The sequence below is a fragment of the Bombyx mori genome, chromosome 5, assembly GCF_030269925.1.
Source record: "Bombyx mori chromosome 5, ASM3026992v2".
NCBI lineage: Eukaryota > Metazoa > Arthropoda > Insecta > Lepidoptera > Bombycidae > Bombyx > Bombyx mori.
The window spans coordinates 15250912-15275032 of record NC_085111.1 but is presented as its reverse complement, the minus strand read 5'-3'; the positions used below and the strand labels follow the sequence as shown (position 1 = coordinate 15275032).

The 24121-nt window shown below is 35.3% G+C and overlaps 1 protein-coding gene and 2 long non-coding RNA genes across 5 annotated transcripts; 2 read left to right on the top strand and 1 right to left on the bottom strand.

Annotated features, from left to right (window-relative positions):
• Nucleotides 1-773: 773 nt before the first annotated feature.
• On the bottom strand, nt 774-23644 carry LOC101743511 (PRL-1 phosphatase). 3 transcript variants are annotated; one of them, XM_038011318.2, is made up of 6 exons: nt 23532-23644; nt 9870-10067; nt 8636-9119; nt 6531-6697; nt 4404-4535; nt 774-1905 (listed from the first exon to the last, which is right to left on the bottom strand). In XM_038011318.2, the coding sequence occupies exons 3-6, from the start codon at nt 8741-8743 to the stop codon at nt 1797-1799; spliced, it is 516 nt and encodes a 171-aa protein (XP_037867246.1). In that variant the 5' UTR covers nt 8744-9119; nt 9870-10067; nt 23532-23644; the 3' UTR covers nt 774-1796. The 3 variants fall into 3 exon arrangements, with proteins under 3 accessions (XP_037867246.1, XP_037867247.1, XP_037867250.1); XM_038011319.2 differs by lacking the exon at nt 23532-23644 and adding an exon at nt 14312-14541; XM_038011322.2 differs by lacking the exons at nt 9870-10067; nt 23532-23644 and adding an exon at nt 9319-9537.
• Nucleotides 7811-10192, top strand: LOC134198956 (uncharacterized). Its single transcript, XR_009973255.1, has 2 exons — nt 7811-7879; nt 9590-10192. It is a non-coding gene; the product is annotated as an uncharacterized LOC134198956 (long non-coding RNA).
• Nucleotides 14662-20600, top strand: LOC134198954 (uncharacterized). The gene is made up of 3 exons (XR_009973253.1): nt 14662-14863; nt 15648-15757; nt 20474-20600. It is a non-coding gene; the product is annotated as an uncharacterized LOC134198954 (long non-coding RNA).
• Nucleotides 23645-24121: the final 477 nt, after the last annotated feature.

Here is a 24121-nt window from a genome sequence, read left to right as displayed (position 1 = left end):
ATAGCCTATCTTTGCGGCAAAACTCCTTGCGCATTGAGGGCACGTAAGCACGCCATTCTCATAATTATAGGTTATGGCAGCAGGTGAGCGGGCCTTCAACTGGTCGCGTTTGTAATCAAGGTCAGCTTTACGCTGATCCTCGAACTCGCGTACTTTGCTGTTCACCATCCTGTGCCATTCTGAGTGTAATGATTAAGCTTACAGAACGACAAAAAAGTTGACTTTACAGAGAAAAAGCGTAGCATAGCAATTAAACGTTCACAGTAATGTCTTGCAACCCACGGCATTAAACTAGGACGATAAAAATAATATTATGTTATTGTTCGATGAATAACCACTACTAAACAAATCAATGTCAAGGTTATGGGAAGTGTTAATACGGAAGTGTAAATGAGTTCTGTCTATACCATAAGTAAGTTATCTTAACATAATATACGTACAGAAACTTGTTTTTTTCTGGTTTAGACGTGATTTTTCTGCTATGCCGAGTATATATAAAAGGTCTACTATACCTCTTAGGAGATGTGAATAAAACTTGCGAAAACTGAAGTGTTTCTGGTTTTATTATCGGTCCGGAATAACATCACTAGATCTCTTCTCGCCGGAGTGTCGTAAAATGTAAGGAAGGGATGAACCGAAGAACACGACGAGCAGCATTGATTTGTGTTCGTTTGCGAACAACACTCTAGTTAGCTACGATCGAAAGCGAATGTGTTTTAACACAAATCCAGTTTAATTCTCACACTGATCCAGGCACAAATAAAACATTAATGTTGCTTATAAATATTTTTATTCATGAATGTGACTGTTCCGTAGTTACAAGATCATTATTATTATATACTTTGACAATCATCATAAAATGAGAAATAGAAAAATAATATCAAAAAGCTATTTTACTTTATTAATTGGAACTTTTCATTGAGTCAAATGTACGTAAACATACTGGTTAACATTCTCTAAATTGATTAGAATTCACATTAGTTATATAAAGTCAAGAGCCGCGTTCTTTAAAGCGATTCGGTCGCTATTAATAATGCAAAACTCATAACAACCGTTACATTCGTGAAATTAAAACAAGCACAATTGATTACAATAACGAAACTCGTCAACTATATAATTCGAATTATGAAACACAACGGGTCCATTATGTCTCAAAATTATTACAATATTAAATCACTTTAATAGTAGTACACAAAAACAGGACAGTACAGAGAAAAGATCATAATTTCACCACACTCTGGAAAAATAAAAATAAAACAATCTACAAATTAACTGACTGTATTTTATTATGGATATATTGTATTTTTTTCTTTTTCTTTATTATGATTAAAGTTATACATACCCGATAAACTGTTTCAACTATGAACACAAATCGTGGCTCGCTTCTATTAAATGTTCCACTGATACACAGTACTACTACACAAGGGTAATATGTCATTAAAATACAAAAGTCAGTTCAGAGGAGGATTCGGTTTTAAAATTTTTACAAACATTTGATGAGCTGAGTACAATAATTAAAGTCACGTTCGGATGGGGCAAACTTAACGGGAATGTATAAATAACGAAGTTTCGAGTCGACGGAATTCAATTACAACCTTCCAGAATATAATATTATTGATAAACTTAATAAAAAATATGATCGTCAAAAAGTAGCGACATACTAGGAATAATAAAAATTGATTTCTTGTCTATGCTCCCATACTAGGAATAATAAAAATTGATTTGTTGTCTATGCTCCCCTGTGTTAGTGTGTGTGTGAAAGCAGAGCTACATTCGCTGTCTGGGCGCCGGCGGCACTACTGCACGCAGCAGTTGTTCTTGTGCCCATTCTTCTTGAGACGTGACTTCGGTCGGTACTTCTCCAAGTACGAGAGCTGCTTAGCGTTGATGGCGCCTCGACGTTGACTGGAACGTTACATGTAGGGAATTAAGGGTTGTTCACACATGAATACCGTACGCGCGTATGTCTTACTTAACAAATTTGGTATTCAACGTATTACTGTAATTTATACGATACCAGCTGACCTGGCAAACGTTGTTTGGCCATATATAAGATTTCTAGGGAATTCCTAGTGTAGAAAAAAAAGTAACTTATTGTGAGTATGTAAGGATGTGGTAAATGAGTGAAAGAGGCAGGGAATATAAAAATAACAAAACCTCATTCAACCACATAATGCCTCATTATAACAGACAAAAAAAATTGTCCAAACAATAAAAAATAAATGCTAGGGGTGGACAACCCTTATCACGTAAATGATATGAAAAGTAGATAGTAGCCGATTCTCAGACCTACTGAACATGGATATAAAATTTCCTAAAAATCGGTCAAACCGTTTCAGAGGTGAATGGTAACTAACATTGTGACACGAGAATTTTATATATAAGATAAATAAAAATATTATTCGTTATTAAACACTTTTATCAATTGAGAATGTATTAATAGGTTTACGTAGGAAATTTGTATGGACAAATGAAAAATTCTTAAATTCCCAATTTTTTTTTATTTGGTCTTGTAGGCAGATGAACACCTGATGGTGAATGGTTACCGTCGCTTATGGACATCACCAATCCCAGGGGCAAAGCTGAGCCGCTGCCTACCCTTAACGACAACAACTTGACATTTTGCAAACAAATTGATTGAAATTTATTATGGAACGTCTATCGGATCGACTACTATCGATTTTACGAGATTTTATTTTATAAATATATTTTCCACTTATTTCTTGCTTTATAGTAATTTGGATAATAATTAAATTTTGCAAGTAAATCAAACGTTTTAAATTTAATGAAAATTACGTTGATAGATTCCTTTACCTACACAGTATAAAGAGATACAGACATATAAGCAAATAAAATTCTCATAAAAAGAGTAAACATTTCCATCGAAAAGGCATAATGAAGAGACATAATTAATTTTCGAACTTTAACATTTGTTTACGCTGACGCGGAATATTCTCTTGCACTCCATGTATCACTCAAGTGGAGTGCGAGCTAACATCTGAATCATTAAAACTGTTGCCCAACGATTTCATGAGGCAGTTTGACTCATTTAAAGATAACCCGACGACGCAAGTAAAAATAAAATGTTATTAATTTACGTATCGGGAGTCATAATCACAAACATTCCCTTTCTGTATTCTCTTAGTCTCAAAACTCGTTAAGATTGTTACAGAACAATATAATACTACTAGAGGCCCCGCAGCAGTCGAAATTCGACTATAATTAATTGGAATTGTAAGTTTGTACGCTATTATGATTGTATTTTATAATCACAAATTTCGCCAAGACTACACTATAAAAAATATTAACAAAGACAAACAATATTTAACCTATTCTCAATTTGACAACAGACGTCAAGAACAAAAGTTTGACAATAAATAGTATGCATGCGTGTGTGCGTTAAATACATGGTATGTAGTGTGTGTAATGTTTTCTTTACTGATTTAATGTATCTTTTATACATTATTTAAAAAAATATATTAGCATTGTGCACTTCTTCTCTATATTCTCTATAAGTGTGGAAACTTTCACACTCCTCCGTCCGCGCAATTTTCGTAAAAAGGGATACAAAGTTTTTGCTTCACGTATTAATATATAGATGAGTGCGTCTAAGTTTTATTTGTGTCTGGTCGTCCACGCGTCAGTGATATAAACCAGTGAAGGTTAGTGCACGCATGCGCGAACAAGGTTGCAATCTTAATACGATGCCGTCCTTGTACTTATTTACGTTTCACAGACCGTATTATCTGCACATATCAGGGAAGATTTATTTATAGAAAACACAAATAGAAACATCCATGTTGCCGGTAAAATTTACTACAAACTTCTTAAGATTAAATCGCTGTTTTGGTCGATTAAAACAGTTACCTTATGTATTATATATTTGTAATAAATAAATAAATATAATTTGGATGTAATTGGATGTCGACATGCTCCTCGTGATACTTAGTAAGCCAATAAGTCATCGTAAGACGTCCGGTGCATTCGTATCTAGCGATGCAACGATGTACGAATCCCGCAGTCGGGTACCAATTTTTCTAATAAAATACGTACTTAACAAATGTTCACGATTGACTTCCACGGTGAAGGAATAACATCGTGTAATAAAAATCAAACTCGCAAAATTATAATTTGCGTAATTAGTGGTAGGTTGCGTGGTAGGACCTCTTGTGATTCCGCACGGGTAGGTACCACCATCCCGCCTATTTCGGCCGTGAAGCAGTAATGCGTTTCGATTTGAAGGGTGGGGCAGCCGTTGTAACTATACTGAGACCTTAGAACTCACATCTCAAGGTGGGTGGCGCATTTACGTTGTAAATGTCCATGGGCTCCAGTAACCACTTAACACCAGGTGGGCTGCGAGCTAGTCCACTCATCTAAGCAATAAATAAATAAAAACTTACTCCCTGATGGTCTCGACGGCCTCTTCGTACTTCATGCCGAGCTCGATGAGCGCGATGGCGACCATGACGGGCGCGCGGCCCAGCCCCGCCACGCAGTGCACCGCCACCGCCGACTCCGGCTTGTTCTCCGCCCTGACCAACAAACAACAGACTCCGTAACTCCATACTATTACGAATAAATAGGTGATTTAGGAATAATTTTAATATGGACAATAACTTCGATATTAGTTTTTTTTTTTTTTTTTTTTTCCTACCTAAGCTGAGAGCCTTGAGAGGCTATGTCAGCGTAACCCTAACTTTTGTAGGTGAGCTCACGGGGCTCAAACCTGATGACGTTGCTAACACGAACCCTAGCAAGAGCCGTGCTTCGCAGAATCTACCACCGGATCGGAAACGCGACCCACTGAGAAGATCCGGCGAGAAACTCAGTGGGCTGTGTCTGGGAGTTAATTTACTCGTCGAGCCCTTCGTCGCAAGCGACGGGTTCGACGAGAACGGTGACCGGTGCTTGAAGTACCTAGAAGCACCGTTAGTGGATCGGGAGGATCCGAGATGACGTGTTTTGGGCGACGTCGACTGCTTTCCATTCTGTCCGCAGGATCGGGAATGTAGTTACCGGCGGCCACGATGAGAGGGTTCTCGTGTCGTGCCGCTTTATCGAAGTGCGATATTAGTGCTGAAGTAATTAGTATTCATACCTGTTATTGACTGTTAAAATATTTTATTTATTTATTAGCCGTACTCGCCCGCTTCGCTGGGCATTTAAAATTAACATTATTATTAGGAAGTCCAACACTCATATATCTATCCATTAAGTACATGTATTTTCTAAATGGATACCAAGTTACAAGTCAATCGGATGCATGGTTCAGTAGTTATAATGGAACAACCGTAAAAATCACTGTAGATTTATATATTAGTATAGATTTATTCAACTTCATGCACAAAGGCACAATGGCGGACTTAATGGCCGAGTCATTCTCTATCAGTCAACCTAAGGGCGGTGTTAGAGTCCTGTGGTAGGTGCATCACTTACTGCGAAAATAACAAAATTGATAATAATATTACATACATATGTACACACATACACTGTATACATATATGTCATCACATACAACAACATACGCAATATAATATCATGATTATAATATAAAATTTACACATATATCTATATAATAATATAATCACTATCATATACTCATATATTCACATACATACATAATCATATCTTATGAACAACATAAAAATATAATAAATTTATCAGAGAAAAAGAAGAATATAGTATAAGTTTAAGAAAATAGTATATTGCACAGAACACACTAGATTGCGAGTCAAATTTTTAAGTTTCCGCCAATTTAGTAGGAAATAAAAGGTTTTCTCATTTCTAATCAGTGCTCCTGATAGCGGTTTTGGGGTTCGATTCTCATATTCATGCAAACGATCTAGGGATGATCAGGTTTGTTTGCCCTTTGTCATGAGTGTTGAATATATATACATCTATATTTAAACGTATATAAGTATATCGATCAGTCTCTGGTTCCTAGTACAGGAGATCCTAGTTTGAGGTCAGATTACCGTGTGTAAATGATCCGCCTGCGTTAGTTGATATCTATTCTAGACGTATCTATAATCCATCGGAGCCACATGTACTTAACTTACATGTCGTACCTTTAGAATTATAGAGACAAAGTCAAAAAAAGGCGTTTTTTTGGAAAACATCAAACAAAGTTTTCAAACCGAAAGGAAGTAGAGGAAGGGGTGAAAGAAACCGATGGATAAGTTTGTCCTTTTGTAAGCTAATTTAGGACATTTGATTATAGGCAGCCGTTGTAACTATACTGAGACCTTAGAACATATTATTATTTCAATATGGGTGGCGACATTTACGTTGTAGATGTCTGTACCGGTTACCAGTTATCACCAGGTAGGCTGTGAGCTTGTCCACCCATCAAAGCTATAAAAAAAGCCCATTTTTTTATTTAAGTCGAAATCCAAAATTTTCGAAGTGGGTCTGTATAATTCTAACGGTCCGATGTATCAACACATACGGAAATAAAGTTGATGCTCAATCGCGGGGTCTAGATTGAGAAGGCGCTTGATTAGTATTACGCAGATATTTATACGCACTTATCTCTGAGGATCTCGAACCAGTCGTCTACGACGTTGGCTGGCGGGAAGGTCCCGTCGTCGTAGGCGAGGTCGCGCACCTCGATGTTCTCGGCCTTCAGCGGCGCCGTGTCGTAGCTCGGCTCGCACACGCGCACCACCGTGCACACGTTGTGCTTCCTCAACTCCTATAATAATAACAACTCATATAATAATAATAATAACAACTCCTATAATAATAATAACAACTTCTATAATAATAATAACAACTCCTATAATAACAATAATAACTCTTATAACAATAATAACAATTCTTACTGGTGGTAGGACGTCTTAAGAGACCGCACGGGTAGGTACTACCACCCTGCCTATTTCTGCCGTGAAGCAGTAAAGCGTTTCGGTTTTAAGGGCGGGGCAGTTGTTGTTTTGTTAAAAGTGAGACCTTAGAACTCGTGTCTCAAGGTGGGTGGCGGCATTTACGTTTTAGATGTCTACGGGCTCCGGTAGCCACTTAGCATCAGGTGGGCCGTGAGCTCGTCCACCCATCTAAGCAATAAATAAAAAATATATATTAGTTAAAAATTCTTTCTTTGTTCTTTCTACATAACTGTTTCTATATAACTGTCACTTGAAGAAATCCTATAATTTCGATTTTACTAATGTTCTATTGTAAAATCTATAAATGTTCGTCTGCATATATAATTAAATAAATAATACCATGAGGATGTCATCGCCTCAATAGCTTAAACAAATCCCTGTATTTAATATGTTTAATTGTGTAATAAAAACAACCCCTAAAAATACAAATAGCATAATTAGTCGTAAATTCAGCATATTAGTGTAGAAAACATGTGTTCCGATAAAGAGGGTAAGGTATACAATTTAATACGATAGATAATTATATCTTGGTACCAGACAAACTCATCTGTCGATCTACGTCAGTAAGCACCAACAGTGAAGCGTGAATTGGATTAAGTAGTGCCTATCAATATTTTTCAACGAAGATGAATGAGTTTACGATAGTACTTTACGCTTACATAGTCTCTCAAGGCTATAAGATTAGGTAAGAAAAAAAAAAGTTCAATTGAGTTACTGTTGCACGTCACTAGTGGCAGCGACAGTGCTTAATCATTCATGACTTTTTGATTTTTCGTTTTTTATATGGTCGATAAATTGACAGATCCTATTTAGATACACGGCACTATATATGTAAAGAAAAGCTCTTAGTTTTTAAAACATTTAAAACTCTTTAGTTAAAAAAAAAAAAGGTTTTTCTTACACAGATTAACTGACCTGTCTGTCATTCAGTGAAGAGAATAGTTCAGTTTTTCATAATTTAATAATACGATTTACAATATTAATTTAAAAAGGTGATTAAAGACTAAACTAATCTTGTTATTCTAGAATATTCGATATCATTATAATATATCGCACATACGGTGCTATACAGTCACTTAAGCAATTTTTTTAATGGTGAACTCAGTATGAGAAAATACATTTTTTTGTTATTGGTTATAGTGAGACGAGAGAGATGTTTACTTTTACTGATGAAGTTTGTAGTTTAAATATTATCATTTTATTTCTATAGTCTAGCAGAATTATATAATAAGATAAATTTTCCAACTTTTCTCATGAAAAATTATATAATTTGCATAAGTGACGTTATCGCACCGTATGTGCGATATGTAGGCACATTTGGCTTTGAAATGTTATTTTGACACAATAGAATTCATATTGTGGGTTACAAGTTACAAAAAATCTAACTTTTTTTTGTTCCTACCTATGCTGATAGCCTTGAGAGGCTATATTAACTTCGCCCTAACGTGTAGGTGAGCTCACGGGGCTCAAACCGGAGTGGTGCTAACACTGGCCCTAGCAAGAGCAGCGCTTCGCAGAATCTACCACCGGATCGGAAACGCGACCCACTGAGAAGATCCAGCGATAAACTCAGTGGGCTGTGTCTGTGGGTTAATTCACTCGTCGAGCCCTTCGTCGCAAGCGATGGGTTCGACGAGGACGGTGACCGGAAAATCTAACAAGTACAACAAAATGGTATGCAACAAACAATAGCTCTCTATACACGGGGTCAGAAAAATCGAAAGGTAAGTAAAAACCGAGTCGGTCACCTGCAGATACGCCTGAATGGACACGTCCGATGGGCGGTCGGTGATGAGGAAGCGCATCCCCTTGTACTCGATGAGGGAAGGCGCCGGTCTAATGTCCTTCTGCTTCATGGTCACCGCTGCTTCTCTTCTGCTGGGCGAGATCGAAGCCGGCTCGGGCAGTCACTTCCGCACTCGGCTGGTGTAACTTCACTTCACAACCGCCTAACGGTCCCGTCACAATCGAACAGACAAACTGTCACTCTATTTCCACACAACACACGACAGTCTCGTAGCTTTTGTTTTGAAAGGGTCCAATTATATAATGGGAACTGCCCGCATTGATGTCGTTTTCAACCACTCGAACGCATCCGAAAGCGATCAAACAAAAGTTCAGAATGTGGAAACAAATTAAATTAAATCACTCGGAAACATAGGCCCTTTAAAAACTTCAGCAACTGAATTGTTGGCTGTGCTCAACAGCAGCGGGGCTCCGAATTTAAGGTAACTGAAACAAACAAAAAAACAAGTCGCTCGTTAGAACATTTGATGCGCACCCAATATTTTGTTGATTTATTTCGCATTTCATTTTCCCGGCGACCGTGCGTCAAAGCCAGACCTGGCGACTGAAGTGGGATAAAAAAATAACTTCTAAAAATAAAAAACGGGATAAAACGAAGTTTAGGTCATGCGAATGTCTGAAGTACCAGCGAACGTCTTGTGCGCCATCGGCAACGGTATTTATGATCTGATCCGCGGCCAACTGAACGTCACGGTCTGCACTCTCCGCTCAACTGCGTGATAACACAAAACGTAAACATGAAGCAGTCTGCACCCCGCTCTGATAATATAATATACCTGCGGCCCGAGTTAACACAGTGATGTAACTTTTTAAATAAAGTTATCACGTTGTTGAGGAGAACCAGAAAATACGTCTGTTTTTTTGTTTTTTATTTTTTTTTATTGCTTATGTTGTAGATGTCTATGTGCTCCAGTAACCGCTGAACACCAGGTGGGCTGTGAGCTCGTCCACCGATCTAAGCAATAAAAAAAAATCTATCCGCCCGGACTCACAAGAGGCCCTACCACCAGCGGAAAACAAAGGTGCCTTTTTGTTGTATCAATTCGAAATGGAGAAAAGATTGCAATACAATTCGAAAAATACTGTCATAAAAGATCGCTGAAAAAAGTAAGCATTCGCTGCTGATCTAGTTTCAACCTTCTGCGATACGCATTTATGTGACAAAACGACATGTACCTGATGATGGGTAGGTATGTGGAACAGTGCGCGAGGTGCGTCTAGTCACCGCCGCTACCGGCAGCATGGGTCCAGCGGATGGCGCTCTCCTGCTCTCGCCTTCACGGAAACACTTCCTGTTTATTTGTGTTGAGCCTGGCAGTACTCCGCGCTGTCCAAGCGGAACTCCATCAATGTCACCACAGAAGGGATCTCCAGCTGCGATCGAAAAACAAAACAATTTTAAATACATTAATCGATGACTCCACTACACTGATAGTTAGTTTATAATTAGTTTTTCGGAATTCGGTCCCGTGTATATTTAATAAATTAAGATAAATCAACTATTTACATTTGCGATACGAACGATAATGTTGTCCGCTAAGAACCTCTAACATCACAGTAAACATTTATTTCTACATTTTTTTATTATCATAATGAAACAGACACATCGCTTTCATTCGTCGGCTATGATATTTTACCGCGAGCATGTTTGATCAAACACAGATAACATGTGTTCACTTACGTAGGTTATTGATTAAACACTTATCAAAACGTTCCTAAAGCATCGTCGTTGATAAGTCAAATTTATTATTAATGCCGACAACACGCACACCACTTCAATTAGCAACTGTACGAAATCATTAAAACAAAGAATAAATATTAGCATGATAAGTTCGAGATAACTCATTTAGCGAACAGAGAGAAATGAAGTCGGATGAGACGCGAATTCTAAAATGCGGCGCAAGATATTTTGGCAACAAAAACATTGGCGTGGGATAGAAATACGTCAATATATTTATACCGACGTCGTGTTTACATCTAAATAATGTTTTAAAGCAAAATCATTGTCACATACCGATTACACGGTGGGCAACTGTGGTTAAACTTATCGTTATCTGTACTCGTTGTCTCTACATTCCGATGCGAAATGGGAGTTGGGATCGCGCCAAAATTTATACAATTTAGGATGAAGGCGAACGTATTTATAAGATTTTCAGCTATTAAACTCTCCTCGAGAGAGCCATATTAATCGTGTGCTGAATATTTCCAACAAATCCCATTTTAAGGAAGCCATTCGCGTTATGTTATGATATCAACAATGTTCGCTCGCAGCGTGGTACGAATTGGCAATCTAATTGGCTGTCGACGATATGTGCCAATGTATTGAAATTTATTTTTAGACGAAACCGTTTATCCGCCATTTAATGTTTATTTATAATGATAACATTATTGACAGTTTCGGGGAAACTTATTCAAAAACATCTCAGTTCTATATGTGTTCATTATTATGGAACTTTTTGCAAATAGGGTGGGAAGTTGTTCAAAGAGCCTACATGCGACAGTCGCAAGCACATGTCGTCTTTTCGCATTAAAAGTGTACAATTTCCAAAAATACTCGAAATTGAGTTAATATGCGGAATCATTTGATATCACCGTATTTTTCTTATAAATACTGTCAAAAGAGCGCAGTTTTTTTTTTTAATTTTTATGTTTACCTATATTTTGACTACTTTAACAAAATTAATCCATAATTTTATCTTACTTTAAAAGACAGATAATGTAACTGGTAAAAAATAAATGTTGCAAAGATGCTTAATATTAAAAATATTAGATGTTAAACCTTTAAAACACTCTCCTGTAAAATTAATAAGTTTTAAGCTTAGAGTTTTAATTCGAGAAGATGATGTGTGTAACAATGCAAACTGTTTCTCTTCTCGTATTGACACTATTTTGACCTCCACAAAGAACGGCTCCGAGCGACTACGATAATATTCTGCCGGTCCATAACAAGTAAAGTCTACATTGCTGTACAGAATATAATAAAATAAAATGCTCTTTTTGTAAATTATATTTAACTCTGCATTAAATTTTACAAAATACTTATCCTTTAATTAACAAATTAAAGTACACATCAATGAGTCTCATTAGAATCGGTTCAGCCATTTGGGAGATGAATGCGACCATAGATAGATAAATAGAACAATAAATTTAAAATTAAAGCAGTTAAATAATAACTTCTCTACATGAGCAACATAAAAAGATTTTTTAGCATAAAACGCCCATTTTCAAATTTACACGATAACTTAAATATACAACGTGCGGCTTAATGTTCCAAGTTTGTATTTTTTATTTTCCTCTTATATAAGTAATTTACAGTCTACAAAACATGACAATTTATTCTGATAATGCATATTATTTATTGGAAAAATGGTAATGATTATATCTGTGAAGGTATTATTAAATTACCGATAATGTTACTCATTATCTGGTGAGTGATTAAAAAACAATTTAATTGTAATAAACCTTTCTGGAATATTCTATGACAATTATCAGTTTTAATGATTTTATAATTGTACGGAGATCGAGTTCTAGCTAATCTGACTTTTTAGGATAAGGTTTCCTTAAATAATTCACCAGTAGCAGTAGCTAGTCTAGAGGTCGCGGTCCCAAGAGAGATAAAAAAGAAAGACCAACAATTTTGAATTAGAAAAATAAACCCGACCTTGTATTTAGGATGTCGATAAATCTGAATTATAATTACCGAGTTTTATTCATATAAATTTGTGTGGAATGGTTAAATCAGTCGTCGATATTAATAATGAAGTTTGGTATTATTCTGATGAATGTAATCTTGTATCTAGAATCGAAAAATGAATTGATAGAATCAATTAGGTAAATCATTTTATGCCTTCTACGATTTGAGCTTCAATGTATTTTTAATATTCAAACATTCACCTTAAGAAATATGACAAATTCAGTTGGACTTCTTAACTAATCTGTTTAAATTTAAAATTCGTATGAACATAGGGACTTTTTGGCGGGAACGTGAGGAGTGAAGTTGTGTGATTTGTTTTATTTTTGTCTATTTAGTGTTTCTTCAGGTTTAAATTTGTAGTAGCGGTGGTTTATTAAGTGTTTAATATCTGTGAAAGTGCACAAATGTGGGAAAATAAAACTAAGCCGCTGGACGTAACTTCTCGGGATCCTCCAAAAAGTCCATTGAAAAAATCTCAACAAATGACCACCATTTTACTGAGATTATATTTCATCCCATATCATCTCATCTAATTTCATTTAATTTCATCCCAGTTGATTAACGTCTCAAATTAATCATCTTCATTTCATTTCATATTATCATTTTTCATAAAAATAAGAATATAAATTAAAATGAGACATGACTTAAAGGTCTTAGTTACCAGGTCATAAAAACCTTTAAAAAAAAGTATGAACATAATGAAATTAAATATAAGGCAAAAAACTTTTAAGCGGGATTTGTAGCATATTTTTAAGCCCCTGTTACGAGTAAGTGAGTTCTGTCTTTTTTTTTTTAATATACTTGTTTAAATGTTTATAGCTGTTACGGTAAATGTTGATACAATCTCATCAGGATGTTTTGCAAAGGCAACAATGTCTGCTGGCTATTGTTTCAAGATCGCGTAGCTATAAATGCCACAAGCATGCATCTCAAAATAATTTACCTTATATGAAAACAATACAAACAATACGTTCTAACAAAGCTCTTTTATTTGATTATAATTTGAATGCCACCGTGTGGAACAACATTATTCATATTCATACATTAGAGAGGGAAATGAAATAAAAGACCCATATGCTTACAAATGAAAGAAAGATCTACTACACGTTTTTATGGGCAGCGAAGAAAAATTATTGAATTCACATTAATACGGAAGCTGCTTTTTTTTTAATCTCAAATTCTGAATGTAGCAGAAAATTACTAAAAATGTTAGGAACGAGCAATTCGTTTGATAGCTATTCGACCGTGAAACTAGTGACATCGGTCCTGACGTAATGAGGCACCACAGATGAAGCTTTTTACATTCTCCAAACAGCACGCACTACTATAGTCCGAATTTTTGCAACACATTCTTTTAGTTTTAAATAAATTTTCAACAATCATAATTAAGACTTACTGACCACACCCGTTCACGTTCCAAAAATAAAGCATTTACCTACAATATTTTAAAAGCTTAGGTAATAATTAGCTTAAAACGTGACTATTAACAATTACCCGATATTTCTGTACTGTATAACCGACATATCTGTACTGTAATGATAAACCTACCTGTAACTGCTTCGGCATGCGTGATAAATGTAATGGCTTGGTATTAAAATAAGAAAATGAAAACTAACTAGTATTTATGACGTACAATTCCCAATATAAATAATAATAATAAATAGTGCAGAAACGCTTGGACAGGAAACATTTATTTGTAATGTTGCTGTGGAAAAATTTAGCGTGAACGTCTAGAACGTGGACTAATGTGGACCTGTTGATCTCATATATTTTAAACGATCATACAATTAATTTTTCTACTATAAATAAGAATGAAATAATGCGTTACGCTTATATACTTCTTTCAGGCAGGAATTTTATTAATGGCAGGACGGTTTCAACAATGGAACACCGTAATAAAATAGTGACACGAAAACGTACTTACATACTTCCGCTAGGCAGAATAAAGTTAATAACACAAAACTAAAGTTATTCAACCGATGAAAGAACTGAAACTATTTGCACGCGCAACAGAAACTGTCGTTATAGACAGAATTGAAGGTTAGAAGTTTACATTGCAGCGGTTCGACACTGTCCGTGCCGCGGTCGTGCATAGACTGACTCGCTCTCCCCGCCCGCTCGTCGCTCGACGCACCGGGCACCAGCGCTGCGAGTGACGACGACGTCACGGCGCGAGGCCGGCGCGGCGGGGGCGTCGGCGTCACCCGCCAGACACACTGTACCAGAACGCCGCCCACGTTCACAATATACGCGCTTAAACTATAAGAACTTGGCCAATGTTTTCAAACTTTTCTCGAATAGCCTATTTCAAACCACATCGAACAACATTAATCAACGCAAACATCGGCGTTATGATTTTCTTTTTTATAAATACAGTCTATGTGACATTTTAGACTAAACAAGATCTCGTATTGTGGAGGCGCCGTCACTTGATATTGTTTCCAAAACAAACATGAGAAGTTTAAGAAACCTTACGGTAGGTACATAGGCTTCCCCAACAAAACACTTTCTCAGAACACCACAACGGTAACCATAATCCGAGTTTAAAATGAGATACATACATCATTTGATCCACAAGAAAGATGATTCGAGATTATTAAAACGAATGTACATCGCGGTTATAATACAAGCCGACATTTGAGTCGTCTATTATCAAAGGCGGCAATCTGTGCATTTGGACAACAAAATTTTATTGATATGTCAATACAGATTTATTTGAATATAATCGTCTCCTTCAAAGAATACGGTTCAAAACCTGCATTAAATAAAGGTTAATAGTTAACCTGTTATTTATCTAAGATGTCGTTCCGAAGAATTTTGTGACTGTCGATGGAATACAAAGTCAATAATTCGTTTTTCTGATTTACCAATCATTGTCCAAAAGTCAGATTGCCGCCTTTGATAATAGTCGACTCATTTGTACCACACACCGCAGTCAACATCAATCGGGCACGTTCTAAACATAGAAACGAGAGAGGCAAGCTTGTGCCACGCGTTAATAATATAACTAACGATCAACACATAATTTCAGCAATCAAAACGAAAAAAGAAAAACGACTTAAAACCTAAATAATTTTACTAAAATCAAGGAACATTATCGTATTTGAAAATCTTATGCACATGTGTACACGCCCAATCCATACCCACCCCACGGTTACCGGCTAAGGATAAAATTAGATCCACCCACAACGAGAGCAAATTATCTAGTTCATTAATTTTTAAGAAGTAAAGCAAATAACAATTTATCTCATCTGTTTCAGGGGCTCAGATACTTTATGCCCACTAATATCATTATACGTGCACTTGTTTTATTTTTTATTACGATTTTATTGAAAGAAAAGTATTTTTGCAATAATGTTTAAGTTACAAGGTAAGTACTTAATCCATATCATTTTCATACTCATTACTCAATAAAAGAATATTTTCAAAAAACTACATCGACTTGGAGATTTTTTGAACAATGAACTCCATTTTTCCTACCTATGCTGATAGCCTTGAGAGGCTATTTCAGCTTCGCCCTAACATGTAGGTGACCTCACGGGGCTCAAACCGAAGTGTTGCTAACACTGGCCCTAGCAAGAGCAGTGCTTCGCAGAATCTACCACCGTATCGGAAACGCGACCCACCGAGAAGATCCGGCGAGAAACTCAGTGGGCTGTCTCTATGGGTTAATTCGCTCGTCGAGCCCTTCGCCGCAAGCGACGGGTTCGACCAGGACGGTGACAGGTGCTTGTGGTACCTAAAAGCACCGTTAATGGATCGGGAGCATCCGTAATGACCTGTAAGGAACTCCTATTAATTAAGTCGACAATCGTAAAAAATAAACAAAATGAGTAATTTTGTGACAATTCTAGTCTGTTGCGGCAGGTTCAGAACACGTGACTTGAACGGAACGTGAATTTCTCTGCAACGTGCCTTGTTAACGTAACAATTATTAAATGCTGTTTATTCAAATACTCCCACGAAACACGTGTTTTACAAGTTTTCCTTGGAATATTTTCCAAAACAATTGAAACTTGAACAATTCCATTATTGTACCTAGCAAGCGTTGGCGGTAATTATGATAATCTCAAAATAAGGGCTTTTTCATAGCTCATTTCGTTAACTGTCCCTATTATTAAAATAAAACGCGACCCTTTGTCATTTAGCTAGACAATAATTGTAGCCATAAACTAGAAAGAAAGATGATCAGTTATCTATTTTCAGTCGGAAGGTTTAATTGATTAGCACACCTAAAACTGTCTCTACCCTTTATCTGGTACTTAGTGCCGGTTTTGTCTACAATAAAACCATTAGAAAAAGAAGGAATTTAAACCATCTCACTTAAATTATTACGATCATTCAATCATTATTTTCGTGAAAATTCAAGATTTAAATCACTAACTAAAAATCTAATATTATTAAGATAAAAATGTAATTATATCAAGAGAAGTTAAACGCCGATCATAACGCATGATGTTACGTGTGGCTAATCGTGTCGTGTATTATGTTACAGTGTATTTATGGTTGGCTCGAAGTTTATTTTGACCCCCCCACGACGTCACACGTTATGAAATTAAACTGTCCAGTTGACGCGACATTTTAAAGATTAACAGCTTTTCTATCTACCTGTCTATTCGGTAATAAAAGCATTTTAGTAATAATTGTTCTAGTAAGTAGTTATCGTAAATTTGTAGAAATATTAAAATCAGCAGTTTAAAAATCTCAATAAAATCGATTCCACAGCCGAAGGCCAGTCACTGGCGCCGTATAGCAACATCATATCATTATATTAGACAGAAAATATTTCATCCATGATATTGATTCGTCTTAAGATTACATTTCACGAATAAACGAATGGCCTGATAATGTAATAGTATATTCGATAAACCTGCCGATAACGAATGATTTATTTTATATCTAGAAACTTCCTCCTGATAAATAAAATAAAAATCATGAAACGAAAAATTATTTGTGAAGATTTATGAATTAGCTAATATTATAAAATAAATTAATTAATAAAACAAATTCAGAAGGTGCGCTATGTATAGTTTCAAGAAGTGAACGCCTGACGTAGAGAACGTGGGTGGGAGAAACTGCATGCAATTCAACTTTCACAATAGTATAGCGGTGCATAATTTGAAACGCGTTACCGAAGAACCAGAGGGCCTTGTTGCATTTATGTTTAATGCTTCAAATGTTTAATCACATTCACTGGGAGCAGTGTCAAATCGATCCATCCGCATCTGGTTATGAATTATTCACAATTCCACCTCAAGCCGTCCGCCCCCGTTACTCTTCTAGGTAAAAATCTTTTATGCATTAACTTTTCACCATCGGCTGTTGAATCTTGACTGATATAAATTAAAACGTCGTTTTGTTATTAAAGCTACGTCGGTACCAGTACGAGGTAGTCGCTGATTTTCCGTGTCTGACTTTTATTGAGCATAACACTAAAACGATCGAAGGCCAGGGAGCTACATAGAAAATTAAGTTAACAAACAACAGTCACGTATATTCAAATCGATAGAATATTCCAGAAGAACAAAAGATTCCTCATTGTAACAGACAATAAATTCTAGGGGGCCAGTTTTAAAAAATCTTATTGTTTAACCAAAGACTAGTTACATGAAATCCACAAACAAGACGATATCGAGTATCGGATTATCAATGCAACAAACACCTCTTGGGTCTGATGCAACGGAAAACAGGTCGCGCCCTATTTTGTCAGGATCAATACTAGGTCATCGCATCCATCCAGAAAGTGAGACCAACTTCGAAAAACACTTTCCAAATGAAGAGTATAAAAGTGTTTATTTATTACATACATTATAAACATTAAAACATTTCACAAAATCCACTGATAGATTTTGTGGGTTCTAATAAGATTTAGTTATATTTGTAGATCGAAAGATCTCATAATCGGAACACCATCAATCACAAAAGACATCAATTTTCTTTTTTTGGATTACGTCACAAGAAAGACGAAACGCAATAGGAAAATTCGATCGACCAACTTTAGTGATTAATTATTGGGTACGTTATTTGCTTAGTGTAAGACTGAAATATCGAAGATCGACAATTATTATTGATTTCTTTATAAAAGAATTATTTCAACATGCTCAAAATGTTACATAAATAACATATTCAGTCGACTTCTTTTCAAGGTCATTAATTACGCAACGTTTATCCGTAACAATTCATATCAATTCGATAATGATGGTCACATTCCAAAAGATATGTAACCGTTGTAACTACATAATAATATATTATCATTCTAATATCAAATTTTAAAACGCATCTTGTGAAATAGTTTCGCAGATAAAAATATAAATCACATCGATATGTTGACATTCAGTAATCTTGATAGTGACATTCAAATATAACCTTCCGCGTAAGTCGGTCAATGGATCTCATTGGGAAAATTCGTAGGATGGGGTTGGAAATTGGAGCTCAGTGAGGGAGAGTGACGTCATTGCTATGACGTGAACTGCGCATGACGTCAAGACACCAGACACTAAATTAAAATAATGGCATTTACATTGCGTACATAACTAATAGGGTTGTATCTGAAGTCACTTTTGCATTTGTAAAGGTCATCAGTAAGTGCAAAAGTTTTACGTACCTATGAATATTTTATAATGTAAATAAACACGTTTTTTGGAGTTTATTCCTCAAGAAACGATTTAATTTAAAGCACCTGACAAGAAAATTTGATGCGTTGAAAAACCATTACGTACCTCGTTAATATCGAATAATAAGTATTTATCATATAAACTTTATACATCAAAGTGTATTGTTTAATATTATTGCTGATATTTTAACCTTGATCCGCCTGGTCCCTAAGCAATCACGGCAGCCCATACACACCGCAACTGCATTACCTCGATCCTCCTTGAGACACGAGCTCTAAATCACAATTGTATTCAATTCAATACAACACCTTTCAAACTGGAACACATCACTCATACGGATTTACAATACGCCTAACACCAATTTACTTCCCAACAAATTTTCTAACCCCAACCATTTTCAATAGCAGTTCTTTGCCACTATTCAAGCTTTAGGGCCTCCATGCTGGGTTCAAAAATTTTTAATGTGGCTAACAGCGACTAAAAATAACAGGACTTAAAGATCATTTCTATTCAGAGGATAGTAACGGGCTGCGTCGAGTCCGACCGTGATGGCAATCGACGTGACCTGACTCACTGACCCGGATTCTAAAGCAAAATGCTTCGCTCGTTTTGACCTGCTTTACCTGTACTTCCACCAATTTAGGGCTACGGTGGACTGTTTTGTGCATTTGCAAATACTCTCGGAACTGTTTTATAGTTAAGATCTGTTTGACCGATTTTTTCTTGGTATTTCGATATTGCTTGTTAGGTGTTCATTGGTTGCCAGAGACCAGACATGACAACGGGAATAATACCTACCTACCTACCCACGTTAAATCAAAAAAATGTTTTGTAAATTATATTGCTCTTTGTTTTTAATTTTACTTTTAGAAGTAATTTATACGAGTAATTTCTAATTCTTTGTCTGAAATAAAATTCAAGATATTCAGTTTAACAGTTCACTTAGAAGATTAATTTTTGAATAAATCAAAGCTGTCAATGCTCTGTCGTGCGTAGAGCCAACGAACTATGTACATTTAAGGGACGGAGTGCGTCGCCCTCGTTCGAAAGTCCGTCTTCTAGGAGAACGGTTCAATGAACTCCGCCCTTACTGAATAACATATTATTATCGGGTTTTTGTACGGAGCAATAGCCCTTCCCTCGGAACGTGAAATGCCACATTCCTTGTGTCTCGCCAGATGTGGTCCTTTTTTTTTTATAGTGCAGTTTGTAATTTCGAGTGCCACGGCAGCTATTCACTTTTTGTACGTCGAACAGCCCAGAGAATGTGCATGGTGACAAACTCATTGTAGTAAAAAATTAATAAGAGCTCGTACTATTATTATCTGCCAGTGATGCTATCAAACTTTATTCATATTTTATTCCAACTTTTATATGTATGGTAGGTATGGATTTCTCTCGAACGATTGTTTTTATTAATCTTGATGATTGCCAATATTTACTTTTTTAATTTGCTGATTCTCCATTGCCAGTTCTCCGATTGGACAAACCCGATTTCTCAAAATTGCCGCATCAACTTCACAAAGCAAGACTGAACGCCTCATCTAATTTCATAATATGTGCATTCATTTGGCGCTAAAATAAAAGGCTAACCATGGATCATAAGTTTTATTATTAAGACTTGGCTACACCATCTTTAGTTCTTATTCAATAAAATTCACGCCACCCTTTTTGCCGATGCCGACATCTACGGATGTGATGCAAGGACTGCTATTAATAATACTATAGTAAACAATTTTTATTTTTCATTTAAAAAAATGTATTTACCTACCGTACCCTAATTTGCATTTCAATTAATTTTAATTTTTTAACAGAATCAAAATTCTACTTTAAAAAACGCCTTTTCGTAAAATTACCATGCAAGATTACGAATCATTTATTTGGAATGCACAACTCAAATTCATATACTCTTAATTTCAGAGATTCATAATATTATGATGAATCGACGAAACACTATTGCACTCTTTTGTTAATAAGAGATCGTGCGTAATCATCCGTATAACGGAGCAAACGCCTGCACAGGTTCAATGAACCTTGATCAGGGACAGGGTCGACGCCCTATCCAGGTGAGTCCTGCCTAGTTATTTTTAAATTAGCACTTGCAACCTGAAGTCATTTTTGCGATCCACATGAAGCCAAAGAGATTTAAGTCTAGACTCGACAAGTCACGTAGACAAAGACACGCTAGTGAACTCTGAACGGCGTAAACAATCATCGGCAGTATGAAAGAGTATTAAACTCTTTTGTAAATAATGGTTTGCTTTTTGAAGCTAATTATTATTTTATATTATTCCCTTACATCCTTTTCATATGAAGCACTGTGACCGAAACTAAAATTTAATTGAAAATAAAAAAAAATTTAATAGTGTCGAACTAAGCTTTTGAAACACGTGTAAATAAATTTGCAAACGTGTTTTAAAACATTTTTATGTCAAATGCAGTTCTGGTTTCGCAATCTCATGACAAAGTGCATTATGTAATTTTGACGTACTTTGTTAACGTTTGCTTTCAATCGACACCATTAATAAACACGTGTAAGACTGTATTGACGTGATTTATGACGCCATGCGTCACGCTACGAAGGAAAAATAATTTGATAACATACGTATAAATATCTTTATGTGCATAATAATTACTATGATTAACAAAGCCAACAAATATCTTAAAATTTAAATGAAAGTATATTACTTTGAAATCAAAATATTTAAATCTTTGGAAATTAAACTCAAACTGTACAATATTTACTTTAAGTTAGTAAAATTATAAGTCTAATGCTGCAGTTGACAATATTCAAGAATTAATTCTGGCTTATTGAAATAACAACAAAACCAGTTTATTTCCTGTCCGAGCTTATATTTATTGTACATACTTCAATACAATAATAATAACAGTAATAATGAAAATTACACTAAAAACATATTAAGTTGTATTTTTGACAATGTTATTATTGTATGACAGTTTTTTATTTTATTTATTTTCATGCCAGGCCTGGTATGTTTAGTGTTACCTTTTGTTCAATGCTAAGTTCTCCATGTAGTGTATGTAAAGATAAGAAAGGCTGATATGTTATATATATTATATCAAAATTAATAATGCAAAGGGCTTCCTAGAAAATCAAAACTTTATTAGGGTGTGATAGGTAGAGAAAGAATCTCATAGATACCTGATATTAGAGGTTGGGCTACTTGATCTACTCAATTTTTCTTTGGTAAAGCATAGTATTTTTTATTCTAATATGCAGTATGGTTTTGGACCTAGAATAAGCAGGGCAGAGTTTATCCATTCAAACTAAAAACTGAGTTATAATTTACATAATATTTCATCGCCTATTTCCAGTAAGTATATTTAATATTGTGCAATAAGACAATTTTAAACAAATGTGAAATTTAAAAAAATAGTTTTATTGTTGGTTTCCAATAATAAAATTATATAGCCATTACATGTGTAAATATTATAAAGACAAAGGCCGTTAAACAAAACTTAATGAAACAAGAGAAACTATAGTGACACAACTTTTAATTTTTGAAGGGAGATGAAGACTTTGATCTATATCAAATCTCATGCTCTCATGTAGTGTTTCCTATATGTACATAATGTTTACAATAACAAAACAAAGCAGACTCAATTCATATTCTGAAAAATCACAGACTATGTATTGGTTATCCTCACCACAAGTGTCCATTGGTTATTCTAACCACTAATGTCCACTGTTTAGTATTGAAGGCCAATAGTTGGTTATTTCAAATTATTCAATTCTTTACTAAAACATTTTACTAATCTTTACGAAATTGGTATATGGAAGTATTACAAAGAAGTCATAACATGGTATTTTTGCAAAATTTCATGGAGTCTTTGTTGTTGGAATAAACTTTACTATGTCGAAATCAAACTTCTAAATGTTGCTTAGAAATTAACAGGTATAAAAGTATATTCTTTGTTTTTCATTTCAATCGCAACTAAATATAGGTTAAGTCTTTTGTGGAATATTGTGATACTAGATAATATGACACACCAGCTGTGTATTTTTGATGATAATTAACATACTGATAATGCTTTTATACATTACAGGCGGATTAAAGTTTTATTTCAATCTTCAAAGGCTTTTAATTCAAATATATTTTAAGATAAGATCCAAGATAACCTACCTACCCACATAGATACAATATACAATATTAGAGTCACGAAAGCAGTACATCATACTGACTCATCCTGCCGCACGTACGTCTGTAGCCATAAATGTGTAAAGTTTCACCAGAACCATCGCGAACAATAACATGTCTATAAAGCTCGATACGTGAGCAGAAACGTGTTTAACATTAATTAGTTTACTTTACCAGTTGAACAGTACTAACTAATTAAGCGGACGATAAATAACAGATGGAAATGGATTAAAGAATGGTTTTTCATTTAGATCCATGACGCTTGCTGACGTTCGTACGTTCGTGGCTAATAGGGGACACGACCTTCGCGGCCATGGTTGACGCAATCTTTGTGCAAATTTTGAAAGATATGAAATACAATTTAACTTACCTTCACAGCCATACACATTGAATAGAAATTGAACGGTGGCAGCCGTGAGCAGCCGAAGAAATTCACCACACACGCAAAAACGTGTGCACCGCACAGAAAACTTGATGTACTAAAATTTTATGTTGCCAGCTTGGAATTATTGGATTTTATAAATTGCCACAGCTAAATTTTGCAATTATACCAAATTTAATTCACCAATTAGCTATACATAATCAGGCAGTTCTGTATGTTTTCCCATGGGTTTTTCAATCCTTTTTCATTTTTTAAGTCGCTATTAACGAGCTTGTGTTTAAACAATCGTAATTTTAATTACGTAAATCGCAACCCAATTAAGTTATTCATTAACTAAACATTCACAAAATTTATTAATTGATATTTAATTTTATTTTGAATACATATATACTACATATTTAACGATATTTATAATTAACATAGCCTTATAACACAATCTCAATGTAACACATAAATCATCAATCATATCTCAATGAAATAAATTATGTGTTACATCGGACTGTATCAGTTCGTATTGTGGTAAAAATATATGCTGATCTGTTTTTCTAAATACGGCAAAAGTATGCAATAAGTATAGG

What these genes read in the sequence shown, in the direction of transcription:
- LOC101743511 (XM_038011318.2), bottom strand. Translation starts at nt 8,743, where the DNA reads ATGAAGCAGAAGGACATTAGACCGGCGCCTTCCCTCATCGAGTACAAG. An exon ending in CCATTCAGGCGTATCTGCAG is followed by an intron (nt 6,698 to 8,635) that starts GTGACCGACTCG and finishes TTATTATTATAG; the next exon opens with GAGTTGAGGAAGCACAACGT. An exon ending in GCCGTCGAGACCATCAGGGA is followed by an intron (nt 1,906 to 4,403) that starts GTAAGTTTTTAT and finishes GTAACGTTCCAG; the next exon opens with TCAACGTCGAGGCGCCATCA.